The sequence below is a fragment of the Heterodontus francisci genome, chromosome 34, assembly GCF_036365525.1.
Source record: "Heterodontus francisci isolate sHetFra1 chromosome 34, sHetFra1.hap1, whole genome shotgun sequence".
In the NCBI taxonomy this organism is placed as follows: Eukaryota; Metazoa; Chordata; class Chondrichthyes; order Heterodontiformes; family Heterodontidae; genus Heterodontus; species Heterodontus francisci.
Genome location: NC_090404.1, coordinates 8,737,163 through 8,751,536, shown reverse-complemented (window position 1 = coordinate 8,751,536; position 14,374 = coordinate 8,737,163). Strand labels below are relative to the sequence as shown.

General features: G+C 46.7%; 2 protein-coding genes across 3 annotated transcripts; both read left to right on the top strand.

The window, feature by feature from the left end:
• Positions 1–262: 262 nt before the first annotated feature.
• LOC137348584 (gastrula zinc finger protein XlCGF8.2DB-like) lies at positions 263–4,487 on the top strand. Its single transcript, XM_068013869.1, has 5 exons — positions 263–339; positions 614–810; positions 1,479–1,525; positions 3,974–4,092; positions 4,241–4,487. Exons 1-5 carry the CDS (start codon positions 263–265, stop codon positions 4,485–4,487), a joined length of 687 nt encoding a protein of 228 aa, XP_067869970.1.
• Positions 4,488–7,882: 3,395 nt separating this feature from the next.
• LOC137349005 (zinc finger protein 84-like) lies at positions 7,883–11,023 on the top strand. 2 transcript variants are annotated; one of them, XM_068014261.1, is made up of 2 exons: positions 7,883–7,922; positions 9,613–11,023. In XM_068014261.1, exon 2 carries the CDS (start codon positions 9,951–9,953, stop codon positions 10,896–10,898), a length of 948 nt encoding a protein of 315 aa, XP_067870362.1. In that variant the 5' UTR covers positions 7,883–7,922; positions 9,613–9,950; the 3' UTR covers positions 10,899–11,023. The 2 variants fall into 2 exon arrangements, with proteins under 2 accessions (XP_067870362.1, XP_067870363.1); XM_068014262.1 differs by lacking the exon at positions 7,883–7,922 and adding an exon at positions 8,437–8,542.
• The last annotated feature ends 3,351 nt before the right edge of the window (positions 11,024–14,374 follow it).

The following is a 14,374-nucleotide window of genomic DNA, read 5'->3' as shown; positions in this document are numbered from 1 at the left end:
GATTTGATGGGTTCGATGTAGAGAAAACGTTTCCACTGTGGGGGAGGCCACGGGTCCATGAATATAAGACAGTCACTAATAAATCTAATAGAGAATTCAGGAGAACCGTCTTTCCCCAGGAAGTGGTGAGAATATGGAACACGCCACCACAAGGAATACCTGAGGCGAATGGAATGGATGAATTTACAGGAAAGCCAGATACGCACATGCGGCAGAAAGGAATAGAAGGATATGCTGATTGGGTTCTATAAAGACAGGTGAAATGAGACCCATGTGGAGCATCAATGCTGGCATAGAGCAATTGGGCCAAATGGCCTGTTGCTGTGCTGTCGACTTAATGTAAGAATTATCTGTCGGCATTTGTATTCTGTAATTACAGTGATGGCTTTTATAAGCTCCTTTTACGGGGGATTAGAAGAGGGTAATTTACAGATGAGAAACTCAAAGTACAAGAAATGTTTGTTTGTTCTGTCTGCGGGAAAAGATTTCAAACATCAGTGTGACCGGAAAAGCACTGAGATAGATACACCCGAGTGAGAGTGTTCCAGTGCACTGACTGTGGAAAGAACTTTAATCAGTTACACAACCTGAAAACACATCACATCATTCACAGTTGGGAGACACCATACATGTGTTGTGTGTGTGGAAAGGAATTCACTCAGTCATCAAACCTCCAGAAACACCAGTGTATTCACACTGGAGTGAGGCCGTTCCCCTGCTCTGAGTGTGGGAAGGGATTTAATCGATCAGAAAACCTGAAAAAACATCAGCAAATTCACACCAATATTAGTCCCTATAAATGTGCTGAATGTAAGAAGAGCTTTAGAACTGCAAAGGATATGCTCATACACTGAAGGACTCACACTGGGGAGAGGCCGTTCAGCTGCACTGAGAAAATAGTCACTCGGTTACAACATCTGGTGTGACACCAGCAAGTTCACAAGTGACTGCAGGGGTTAGATTCACCTGTTACTGCTGCTATTAAACACCTCCTGGACTGAACCATGATCATTCTAACAGTTGGGATTTGCTGATGTTAATAACCCCCTCTATCTGGGGCTGAAGTTTAATATTCTGCATCTAAATCTGATTGACTTGTCGGGGCTGCATTGTCCCATTGTCTGTGATCTTGCCCCATAACTCAGGGACTCACATCAGAAAATAGTCCACAATAATATTATGAACTTTTACTTCAATCCTAAATTGATCCTTGGAAGATAAGCTACAATTCAGTATCTGAAAGGTTCCACTGATTAACATCTCCAATTAGAAAGTGCGGATTAATCTTTGCTAACAATTGTGAATGACTTGCACATTACACACAGTGGCACCTCCATTATCCACCAGAAAGAATGGGAATGGGGTAGAATCGAGTTCTCATACATTGTCCCTCTTGTCAGGTACAGTGATTCCCCCTCGGCACGGGAATGGAGACAAGTCTGAATAACAGGCAGAGTTTAATTTTTCTGGATCTGTAGGTTGCATTTATATCAGACATGAGGAGGTTGATGTCGGTGACTGTGGGGTTGGTTTATAACAGAGAGGAGGAGATTGGTGTCAGTGACTTTTTTTTGTTTGGTGGATGTGGGCTTCGCTGGCTAGGCCAGCATTTATTGCCCATCCCTAATTGCCCTTGAGAAGGTGGTGGTGAGCTGCCTGCTTGAACTGTGGTAGTCCTTGGGGTGTAGGTACATCAACAGTGCTATTAGGAAGGGAGTTCCAGGATTTTGACCCAGCGACAGTGCAGGAACGGCAATATAGTTTCAAGGCAGGATGGTGTGTGGCTTGGAGGGGAACTTGTAGGTGGGCATATTCCCATGCATCTGCTGCCGCTGTCCTTCTAGGTGGTCGAGGTCACAGGTTTGGAAGGTGTTGTCTGAGGAGGTAGTAACTAAAGCCTGTAAGGAACTAGATAATGAAGTCAGTGTGACTAAGGGAAAGAATAGACAGGGAGCAGATGATGAACGCAAAGGGACTGGTGGTCTGAGGTGCATTTGTTTTAATGCAAGAAGTGGAGTAGGTAAGGCAGATGAACTTATGGCTTGGATTAGTACCTGGGAGTATGATGTTATTGCTATTACTGAGACTTGGTTGAGGGAAGGGCATGATTGGCAACTAAATATCCCAGGATATCGATGCTTCAGGCGGGATAGAGAGGGAGGTAAAAGGGATGGAGGAGTTGTATTACTGGTCAAAGAGGATATCACAGCTGTGCTGAAGGAGGGCACTATGGAGGACTCGAGCAGTGAGGCAATATGGGCAGAACTCAGAAATAGGAAGGGTGCGGTAACAATGTTGGGGCTGTACTACATGCCTCCCAACAGCGAGCGTGAGATAGAGGTACAAATATGTAAACAGATTATGGAAAGATATAGGAGCAACAGGGTGGTGGTGATAGGAGATTTTAATGTTCCCAACATTGATTGGGATTCACTTAGTGTTAGAGGTCCAGATGGAGCAGAATTTGTAAGGAGCATCCAGGAGGGTTTTCTAGAGCAGTATGTAAATAGTCCAAATCGGGAAGGGGCCATACTGGACCTGGTGTTGGGGAATGAGCCCGGCCAGGTGTTTCAAGTTTCTGTAGGGGACTACTTTGGGAATAGTGATCACAATTCCGTAAGTTTTAGAATACTCATGGACAAAGACGAGAGTGGTCCCAAAGGAAGAGTGCGAAATTGGGGGAAGGCCAACTATACCAAAATTCGGCAGGAGCTGGGGAATGTAGATTGGGAGCAGCTGTTTGAAGGTAAATCCACATTTGATATGTGGGAGGCTTTTAAAGAGAGGTTGATTAGCGTGCAGGAGAGACATGTTCCTGTGAAAATGAGGGATAGAAATGGCAAGATTAGGGAACCATGGATGACAGGTGAAATTGTGAGACTAGCTAAGACGAAAAAGAAAGCATACATAAGGTCCAGGAGGCTGAAGAAAGACGAAGCTTTGAAAGAATATCGGGAATGTAGGACCAATCTGAAACGAGGAATTAAGAGGGCTAAAAGGGGTCATGAAATATCTTTAGCAAACAGGGTGAAGGAAAATCCCAAAGCCTTTTATTCATATATAAGGAGCAAGAGGGTAACTGGAGAAAGGATTGGCCCACTCAAGGACAAAGGAGGAAAGTTATGCGTGAAGTCAGAGAAAATGGGTGAGATTCTAAATGAGTACTTTGCATCGGTATTCACCGAGGAGAGGGACATGACGGATGTTGAGGTTAGGGACAGATGTTTGATTACTCTCGGTCAAGTCGGCATAAGGAGGGAGGAAGTGTTGGGTATTCTAAAAGGCATTAAGGTGGACAAGTCCCCAGGTCCGGATGGGATCTATCCCAGGTTACTGAGGGAAGCGAGAGAGGAAATAGCTGGGGCCTTAACAGATATCTTTGCAACATCCTTAAACATGGGTGAGGTCCCGGAGGACTGGAAAATTGCTAATGTTGTCCCCTTGTTTAAGAAGAGTAGCAGGGATAATCCAGGTAATTATAGACTGGTGAGCCTGACGTCAGTGGTAGGGAAGCTGCTGGAGAAGATACTGAGGGATAGGATCTATTCCCATTTGGAAGAAAATGGGCTTATCAGTGATAGGCAACATGGTTTTGTGCAGGGAAGGTCATGTCTTACCAACTTAATAGAATTCTTTGAGGAAGTGACAAAGTTGATTGATGAGGGAAGGGCTGTAGATGTCATATACTTCAGTAAGGCGTTTGATAAGGTTCCCCATGGTAGGCTGATGGAGAAAGTGAAGTCGCATGGGGTCCAGGGTGTACTAGCTAGATGGATAAAGAACTGGCTGGGCAACAGGAGACAGAGAGTAGCAGTGGAAGGGAGTTTCTCAAAATGGAGATGTGTGACCAGTGGTGTTCCACAGGGATCCGTGCTGGGACCACTGTTGTTTGTGATATACATAAATGATTTGGAGGAAAGTATAGGTGGTCTGATTAGCAAGTTTGCAGACGACATTAAGATTGGTGGAGTAGCAGTCACGCGGGGAGAGGCAGTTCACCTGCTCCATTTGTGAGCAGAGATTTAATCGATCATTCATCCTGCTGACACACCAGCGAGTTCACACTGGGGAGAGGCCGTTCACCTGCACTGTGTGTGGGAAGGGATTCACTCAGTCATCCCACCTGCTGACACACCGACGAATTCACATTGGGGAGAGGCCGTTCACCTGCTCCGTGTGTGGGAAGGGAGTCGCTCATTCATCCTCTCTGCTGAGACACCAACTTGTTCATACTGATCAGAGACCTTTTAAATGTTCTGACTGAGGAGAGCTTTAAAAGCAGAAACTGCTTGATGGAACACCAGCGATTTCACACTGGGGACAGGCCGTTCACCTGCTCCCTGTGTGGAAACAGATTCAACAGTTCTTTCCACCTGCTGACACACCAACAAGTTCACCCTGGGGAGTGGCCGTTCACCTGCACTGAGTGTGGAAACAGATTCAGTAATTCATCCACCCTGCTGAGACAGCAGCGAGTTCACAAGTGACTGCAGGGATTGGATTCTGATGTTATTGCTGCTGTTGATCACATCCAGGATTGAACACTCCCAGAGTTTATTTCTGCTGATAATCCTTATAACTGGGCTGGAGGTTCATATTCTGGATAAATGTCAAATAAATCAGCTTTATTTCCAATACACAGTGTGTGGAGTATTTGTTTTTTGAGGAAAAGAAAAGACTGATCGAAATACTACTGTTGACGGTTTGATTTTTGGGCCTTTACTCCTCTGTTGAAGTGGCCAACTGCTGCTCCTACTTTTTATGTTCTCTGTGTCTAACCTGTTTTTTTTTTTTTCTTTTTTTTTCTTTTTGATGGGGACTGTGTAGAGGGAGCTTTACTCTGTATCTAACCTTTGTTTTCTTTCCTTTTTTAAGGTGACCTTTATACCCAGATCCCTTTTATTTTGTCGAGGGGGCCTTTATTCCCCAGACGTCCTGGCCACGCCAACTGGTCCCACCTCTGTCCCGATCTCACCCCCAGCCTCGATGGCGGAGGAGTCTTCTCTGGGTTCTTCTAGGGAACTGGTGTCTATGGGTGCCAGCAGTTCAGAAACCCCCTCCACCTCCATCCCCGGGCTAGTGAGCAGCCCAGGGGAGACGGTTATTCCCGACTCCGTAAATCCAGCCGGAGCCAGGACCGGAGGCAGAGAGAGGAGGCCATCTCCTTCCCCACCACACCCAGTGTCTTCGCAGACGGGGCACTCTGTAAATTGGCCCTCGGTATGATAGATCCTGGGCGGCAGCATCAGGCTGCTGGGAGTGTTGACCCTCACAGGTCTCGCCCCCACCCAGGACACTCGACCCATCAGCTGAAGGAGAGATTTCTCCTGTGGGGTCCATAGGCTCCCCCACCACAGGCAGACCCTTTCCCCCCTCAACGGAAGTTGCTAAATTAACAGGGGCTACATTCCCCCACTCTACCCTGAGGGGCAGAGGGCTGCCGCTTAGGGCTCGAGGCCCAGATGGTGCTGGTGAGGGTACCTGTGGACCCACGCCAGGAGATGGACCCCTCAACTCATCTTATTCCAGAGGGGCGCTCAGTCTCAGAGACCTCCAATTCAGTAGAGGTCTCTGCTTCTACCTCCACCTCCCCTGTTCCATCACTTTTTTTTTTCAAAAATATACTTTATTCATAAAAATCTGTTAAAAAAAAATCCATTCCAAAACAGTTCAAAACAGCACCAAGTTGACATTCCAAAAATTGCAAAGGAAATCAGTTTTCTTCGATACTGGAGTGAGTTGCCTCACAACTCTCCCATTCAATTTTACATGCCATGTATATTTTACAGCAAACCCATATTTGGTGTATACAACCCAAGGGGCTTCCCATCACTGGTGGTCGTGCTTTCAGCTGTCTGGGCCCCAAGCTCTGTAATTATCTCCCTAAACCTCTCCATCTTTCTAGCTTTCTTTTCACTTTAAAATCAAGTATTTGTTCATCTGAGCTAATAATTACTTATGTGGCTCGATGTCATATTTTGTTTTAACATTCTCCTGTGAAGGGCCTTGGGATATTTTATTATGTTAAATACAAGTAGTTATTAGCCGAGCCATGGACACCTCACAATGTCAGGATGATTGACGTATTCCAGGCCAATGGGAAGAGTAGGTGGGGGTGGTCTTCAAAAGAAGGAATTTTCCTCCACTCACGATCAGGTGGCAGGCTGTTCAACCTTGCCCGTCTAAGAGCGAAGACCAAAGTACTGAAACTCCTCATCAGGGAACTCCTCTTTGCTGACGATGCTGCATTAACATCCCACACAGAAGAGTGTCTGCAGAGACTCATCGACAGAATTGCGGCTGCCTGCAATGAATTTGGCCTAACCATCCACCTCAAGAAAACGAACATCATGGGACAGGACGTCAGAAATGCTCTACCCATCAATATCGGCGACCATGCTCTGGAACTGGTTCAAGAGTTCACCTACCAAGGCTCAACTATCACCAATAACTTGTCTCTCGATGCAGAAATCAACAAGTGCATGGGAAAGACTTCCACTGCTATGTCCAGACTGGCCAACAGAATGTGGGAAAATGGCACACTGACACAGAAAACAAAAGTCCGAGTGTATCAAGACTGTGTCCTCAGTACCTTGCTCTACGGCAGCGAGGCCTGGACAATGTATGTCAGCCAAGAGCGATGTCTCAATTCATTCCATCTTCGCTGCCTCTGGAGAATACTTGGCATCAGGTGGCAGGACCATATCTCCAACACAGAAGTCCTTGAAATAAAAGCAAAATACTGCGGATGCTGGAAATCTGAAATAAGAACAAGAAATGTTAGAACCACTCAGCAGGTCTGGCAGCATCTGTGGAAAGAGAAGCAGAGTTAATGTTTCGGGTCACTGACCCAAAACGTTAACTCTGCTTCTCTTTCCACAGATGCTGCCAGACCTGCTGAGTGGTTCCAGCATTTCTTGTTTTTATTTCAGAAGTCCTCGAGGTGGCCAACATCCCCAGCCTATACACCCTACTGAGCCAGCGGCGCTTGAGATGGCTTGGCCATGTGAGCCGCATGGAAGATGGCAGGATGCCCAAGGACACACTGTACAGTGAGCTCGTCACTGGTATCAGACCCACCGGCTGTCCATGTCTCCGCTTTAAAGATGTCTGCATACGCGACTTGAAGTCCTGTGACATTGATCACAAGTCATGGGAGTCAGTTGCCAGTGATCGCCAGAGCTGGCAGGCAGCCATAAAGGCGGGGCTTAAGTGTGGCGAGTCGAAGAGACTTAGCAGTTGGCAGGAAAAAAGACAGAAGCGCAAGGGGAGAGCCAACTGTGTAACAGCCCCAACAACCAATTTTATCTGCAGCACATGTGGAAGAGTCTGCCACTCTCGAATTGGCCTTTATAGCCACTCCAGGCGCCGCTTCACAAACCACTGACCACCTCCAGGCGCTTACCCATTGTCTCTCGAGACAAGGAGGCCGAAGAAGAAGGTGGGGGTGGAGGACCGAGCGGGCGGTTGGTCCTCCAACCAATCAGAGTCAATGATGGGCGGGGCAAAGGAGAAAATTGGCCCTTCCTGTTGTAAGAGATGAAGTTCCGTGCGTGTGGAGCAAACATTTGAACACTTGTTCGTGAATTAGGTTCATTCAGGACAGATAACAGCGATTTATTGAGGGAATAACAGTGTAGTGAGAAAGGAAATGCAGATGGATTGTCAACAGGGGTTTGACAAGGTGCCGGACAGGAGACCTGTTGATCAAATTAAGGCTCAAGGTATTATTGGACAAATTCATTTTAGCTGGAGTTTCCAATAGGTGATGGACAGAGACAGTGCATTTACTGCTGATTCTCGTCACACTAGAGGAGTCCAGTGCGCAGGCGCGGGGGGGGGGGGGGCTGGACTGTATCTGGGGCATGCGCAGTGTCATTTTGATCTGAGCTCTGCGAGTGCTGGAGACGCTTTTGCAGCAGGTGAGAGTCGGACAGACTGAGTTGGAGGGGATGCATGGAGCCGGTGGGTGGGTGGGGAGACTTCCGAAATACCTTGTGTAGGCAGCAAGCCCCGAATAAGAACCTCCAGGTTCCGCGTTTGCAGCTCCGGGGCTTTTTCCCGGGTAAAGGGCCAGGTCAACGGCCGCCATCTTGGCTGAGCGGCGGGCATTGCGCAGGCGTGGCTATCCTTGTGATGACACAGAGAGTAGGCGGGGCTTCAGGGTCCCAGTGACCAGGAGAGAAAATCATTGACTCATTCATTTGATTCTGACTCTGCAACACAGGGGCTGGAGAACTGAACCCAGTCAGAGTAGAGGGAGGGAGAAAACTGGCAGTGGAGGAAAGAGATGGTGCGATGGGTTTGGATTTCAGCACAAAGAGGAGGGAGAGTGTGTGGGACAGGGATTTACAGCTTTGGGGGAACAAGAGAGGAAAAAATATTTCATTGAAACTAGAATTGTCCTGGATTTCTGTCCTGTACTTGCAGTGATGACTTATAAACGCATTTTATCGGGTACCAGAAGGGAGGATTTACAAACATTGATTTTATTCTCACTCTGCACACAGCGGCGTTCCCACCATCTATCTTGAAGGTGCTGGTAAGTGCCAGGGTTACTGTTAACATCCCAATAAATTGTAACAGAAATGATCTGAAATTATTGAACTCTGTGTTGAGTCCAGAAGACCGAAATGCCAAATTGAAAGATAAGCTGATGTTCGTTGCGCTTCTGTTGAGCTTCATTAGGAGGAGTGCAGGAGGCTGAGGGCAGTGTGGGAGTGGAACAGAGAATTATGATGACAGGCGACCAGAAGCTCAGGGTCATGCTCATGAACTGAATGGAGGTGTTCCAACAAGCAGTCACCTAATCTGCGTTTGTTTCCCCATGTAGAGGAGAGAACATCATGAGCAGTGAATATAGTGTGTACTAAATTCAAATAAATACAAGAAAATTGCTGTTTCACCTGGAAGGAGTGATTGTGGCCTTGGACAAGGAGAAGGGAGGAGATAAAAGGGCAGGTATTCCTATCTCCTGTTCTGACACGGGAAGGGAAATGGGTGTTGGATGTGATAGAGGTTTGGGCCAGGGTGCTGCAGAGGGAATGGTCCCACCAGAAAATGCTGAAAGGGGAGGGGAAGATATGTTTGGTGGTGGCATCATGCTGGAGGTGGGGGAAATGATGGGGGAGGGGGGGGGTGATGTATTAAATGTGGAGGCTGGTGGGATGGAAGGTGAGAATGAGGGGACCCCTAACATGCTTCTGGGAGATGGGGGATGGGTTGAAAACAAAAGTGCAGGAAATGGAATGTAACAGGAAGGAGCAGGCTGGAGGGAGCGGGTTAATGAACCCTGGGGCAATGCGGGTTTCACACACACTGAGTGCAGCCCCAGGTGCCCATGATAAAACAGGGAATATGATTCAATTTACAAACACCCAGTGTAGGCCTCAAACCCTGACTAAGAATCTACCGGCGTGTTTGCACCGAGCGGGGCAGCAGCTATAGGGTTTCTCCCGGTGACAGGCCTGGGTTAACAGCCGCCATCTTTTTAGGAGGCAATGTGCAGCAGGGTGTATGTGCAGCCATCCTGGGCCAGGAAGCAGGAGGAGAGAATGTTGTGACTTTCTATCCTCGACTGACAATGATGGCTTTTGTAAACTCCTTTTACAGGGGATTAGAAGGGGAGGATTTAAAGACGGAAAACACAAACCAAGCAGGAGATCAAGATCTGACAGTCACACGATTCATCAGGACCTGAATATCATCCTTTGAATGTGGAAGGAGAAATGTTTATCTGTTCTGTCTGTGGGGAAAGATTTCAAACATCATTGTGACTGGAAAATCTCTGAGACACACACACCCGAGTGAGAGTGTTCCAGTGCACTGACTGTGGAAAGAGCTTTAACCAGTTACACAGCCTGAAAATACATCATACCATTCACAGCGGGGAGAAGCTGTACACTTATTCTGTGTGTGGGCAAGGCTTCAAGTGAGCTTCCAAGCTGGAGATGCACAAGGATACCCACACCACAGACAAACCGTGGAAATGTAGGGACTGCGGGAAGGGATTCAATTCCCCGTTGCAGCTGGAAACACATCAGCTCAGTCACACTGGGGAGGGGTCGTTCATTTCCTCCGTGTGTGGGCAGGGATTCACTCGGTCTTCCGACCTTCCGAGACAGCAACTTGTTCACTCCGATCAGAGACCCTTTCAATGTTCTGACTGTGAGAAGATATTTAAAAGCAAAAAGGAACTACTGATACACCAGCGAGTTCACACTGGGGAGAGGCCATTCCTATGCTCCGTGTGTGGGAAGGGATTCACCCAGTCATCCACCCTGCTGACACACCAGCGAGTTCACACTGGGGAGAGACCGTTTACCTGCTCTGACTGTGGGAAGGGATTCACTCGGTCATCGAGCCTGCTGACACACCAACACACTCACACCGGAGAGAGGCCGTTTACTTGCTCTGATTGTGGGAAGGGATTCATTAATTCATCAAACCTGCTGATACACCAGCGAGTTCACACTGGGGAGAGGCCGTTCACCTGCTCCGTGTGTGGGAAAGCATTCACTCAGTCATCTGAGCTGCTGAGACACCAGCGAGTTCACACTGATCAGAGACCTTTTCAATGTTCTGATTGTGAGAAGAGATTTAAAAGCAGAAATGAGCTGCTGAGACACCAACGCACTCACACTGGGGAGAAGCCATTCACCTGTTGTTTGTGTGGGAAGGGATTCACTCGGTCATCGAGCCTGCTGACACACCAACACACTCACACTGGGGAGAGGCCGTTTACCTGCTCTGACTGTGGGAAGGGATTCACTCATCCATCTACCCTGCTGAGACACCAGCGAGTTCACACTGGGGAGAGGCCGTTCATCTGCTCCGTGTGTGGGAATAAGTTCGCTCAGTCATCAAATCTACTGAAACACCAGCGAGTTCACGAGTGACTGCTGGGGTTGGATTCCGCTGTTATTGCTGCTGTTAATCACATCCACACTGAGCCATGTTCATTCTGACAGTGTTTGTTTCTGATGATCTTCATCACCCCTGTTACTGCGCTGGAGTTTAATATTCTGGATAAATATGAAATAAATCAGCTTTATTTCCAACACACAGTGGTTGGAGTATTTGTTTCCAGGAAAAGAGGAGACTAATTGAAATGCTTCTGTTGACTGTTCCATTTTTGGGCCTTTTCTCCTCTGTTAAAGAAAGACTTGTATTTTTGTAACTCCTTTCATGACATCAGGACGTCTCAAAACACTTTACAGCCAATTAAGTTTAGAGGGAGCTTTACCCCAAATGGCCAAGACCAGCTCCTATTTCTTATGTTCTCTGTGTCTAACTCAATGTTCCTGGTTACAGGGTTTTCAGATGCAATAGGGAGGGGGATAAGAAAGGAGGGAGAGTGGCAATTTTGTTCAAGGAGACTATTAGAACTGTGAGGAGGGATAATATGTTGGAAGGTTCATCAAATGAGGCCATATGAATTGAGCTAAGGATCAGAAAAGGGGCAATCACACTGCTGGGAGTGTACAATAGACCCTCAAACAGTCAGAGGGAGATAGAAAAGCAGATATGTAGACAAATCTCAGAAGTGCAAGAACAATAGGGCAGTAATAGTAGGGAATTTTAATTAACCCAATATTAACTGGAATAGTTTTAGTGTGAAAGGAATTGAAGGAGCAGAATTCTTGAGGTGCATTCAGGAGAACTTTTTTGTCCAGTTTGTAGCAAGTCCGACAAGAGAGGGCGCAGTTTTAGACTTAGTTTTAGGAAATGAAGATGGGCAGGTGGAAGGAGTGGCAGTGGGAGAGCATTTTGGTGGTAGTGATCATAATTCAGTCAGTTTTAATGTAATTATGGAAGAGGGCAGAGATAGAACAGGAGTTAGAGTTCTCAATTAGGGAAAGGCCATTTTTACTAAACTGAGGAGTGATTTAGCGAAAGTGGACTGGAAACAACTTCTTGAAGGCAAATCAATGTCAGTGCAGTGGGAGGCAATCAAAGGGGAAGATTCAGGGTAAACATGTTCCCACAAAGAAAAAGGGTGAGATGGCCAAATCTAGAGCCCCATGGATGTCAAGGAGCTTACAGGGTAAGATAAGGCAGAAAAGGAAAGCTTATGTCCGACACCGAGAACTCAATACTACAGAAAGCCGAGAGGAGTATAGAAAGTGGAGGGATGAAATCAAAAAGGAAATTAGGAAAGCAAAGAGAGGGCATGAAAGAATGTTGGCAAGCAAAATCAAGGTGAACCCAAAGATGTTTTATCATTATAGGGCAGAGAAGGAGTGTTGTAGGAAGTTTGGCCCAGTGGGCTAGTGGAAGGGAAGGATGCAGCAGAGTCAGCTGATAGGATGGCCTCAAGTGACGAAGAAGTCCATGAGCTCCTCGCACTTATTGGAAGTGAGAGTGGAGGGGATAGGGGAAAGAGGTTCAAAAGTATGGTTTAAGAAAGAAAAAGGGCGATGCAGTGGTTAGCACCGCAGCCTCACAGCTCCAGCGACCTGGGTTCAGTTCTGGGTACTGCCTGTGCGGAGTTTGCAAGTTCTCCCTGTGACTGTGTGGGTTTCCGCCGGATGCTCCAGTTCCCTCCCACAGCCAAAGACTTGCAGGTTGATAGATAAATTGGCCATTGTAAATTGCCCCTAGTGTAGGTAGGTGGTAGGAGAATGGTGGGGATGTGGTAGGGAATATGGGATTAATGTAGGATTAGTATAAATGGGTGGTTGTTGGTCGGCACAGACTCAGTGGGCCGAAGGGCCTGTTTCAGTGCTGTATCTCTCTATGACTCTATAATACATTAAGAGTAAGAGGATAACTAAGGAGAGAGTAGGGCCAATAAAAGACCAAAAAGGTAACTTATGTTTAGGAGTGGAAGATATTGGTATGGTTCTTAATGAATACTTCGTGTCCCTCTTCACAAAAGAGGGGGATGATGCAGATATTGTAGTTAAGGAGGAAGAGTCTGAAGTATTGAATGTGATAAACGTGGGAGAGATGAAGTATTAATGGAATTAGGATCCTTGAAAGTTGATAAGTCACCAGAGCCAGATGAAATATATCCTAGGCTGTTTAAAAAAAAAGCAAGAGGGGAAATAGCAGAGGGTCTGACCATCATTTTCCAGTCCTCACTGGATACAGGTGTGGTGCTGGAGGATTGGAGAACTGCTAACGTTGTACCTCTGTTTAAAAAGGGATCGAAGGATAGACCGAATAATTACAGGCCAGTCAGTCTAACCTCAGTAGTGGGCAAATTATTGGAATCTATTCTGAGAGACAGGATAAACTGTCACTTAGAAAGGCACAGGTAAATCAAGGATAGTCAGCATGGATTTGTTAAGGGAAGATCTCGTTTGGCCAACTTGATCGAATTTCTTTGAAGAAGTAACAAGGAAGATAGATGAGGGTTGTGCAGTTGATGTGGTCTACATGGATTTTAGCAAGGCTTTTGACAAGGTCCCACATGGTAGACTGGTTAAAAATATAAAATCCAATTGGATCCAGGGAAATGCAGCAAGGTGGATACACAATTGGCTCATTGGCAGGAAACAAAGGGTAATTGTTGGCGGCTATTTTAGCAGCTGGAGGGCTGTTTCCAGTGGTGTTCCGCGGGGCTCAGTACTGGGCCCCCTGCTTTTTGTGGTGTATATTAACGATTTGGACGTAAATATAGGGGGCACGATCAAGAAGTTTGTGGATGGCACAAAGATTGGCCGTGTGGTAGATAGCGAGCAGGATCTAGGCTGCAGGAAGATATTGATGGTTTGGTCAGGTGGGCAGATAAGTGGCAAATGGAATTCAAGTTGGAGAAGTGTGAGGTGATGCATTTGGGGAGGTTAAACAAGGCAAAGGAATATCCGATTAATGGGAAAATACTGAGTAGAGGAAGTAAAGGACCTTGGAGTGAATGGCCACAGATCCTTGAAGGTAGGAGGACAGGTCGATAAGGTGGTTAAGAAGACATATGGAATCCTTTCCTTTATTATCCGAGGTATAGAATACAAGAGCAGGGAGGTTATGCTGGAACTGTATAACTCATGGGTTAGGCCACAACTTGAGTACTGTGTGCAGTTCTGGTCACCTCATTACAGAAAGGATGTAACTGCACTAGAGAGGGTACAGAGGAGATTTACGAGGATATTGCCAGGACTGGAAAATTGCAGCTATCAGGAAAGATTGGATAGGCTGGGGTTGTTCTCCTTGGAACAAAGAAGGCTGAAGGGAGATCTGATTGAAATGTACAAAATTTTGAGGGGCCTGGATAGAGTGGATGTGAAGGGCCTATTTACTTTAGCAGGGACGTCAGTGACGAGGAGGCATAGATTTAAAGTGATTTTTAGTAAAACTAGAGGGGAGATGAGGAAATACTTTTTCACCCAGTGGGTGGTGATGGTCTGAAACGCACTGCCTGAAAGGGTAG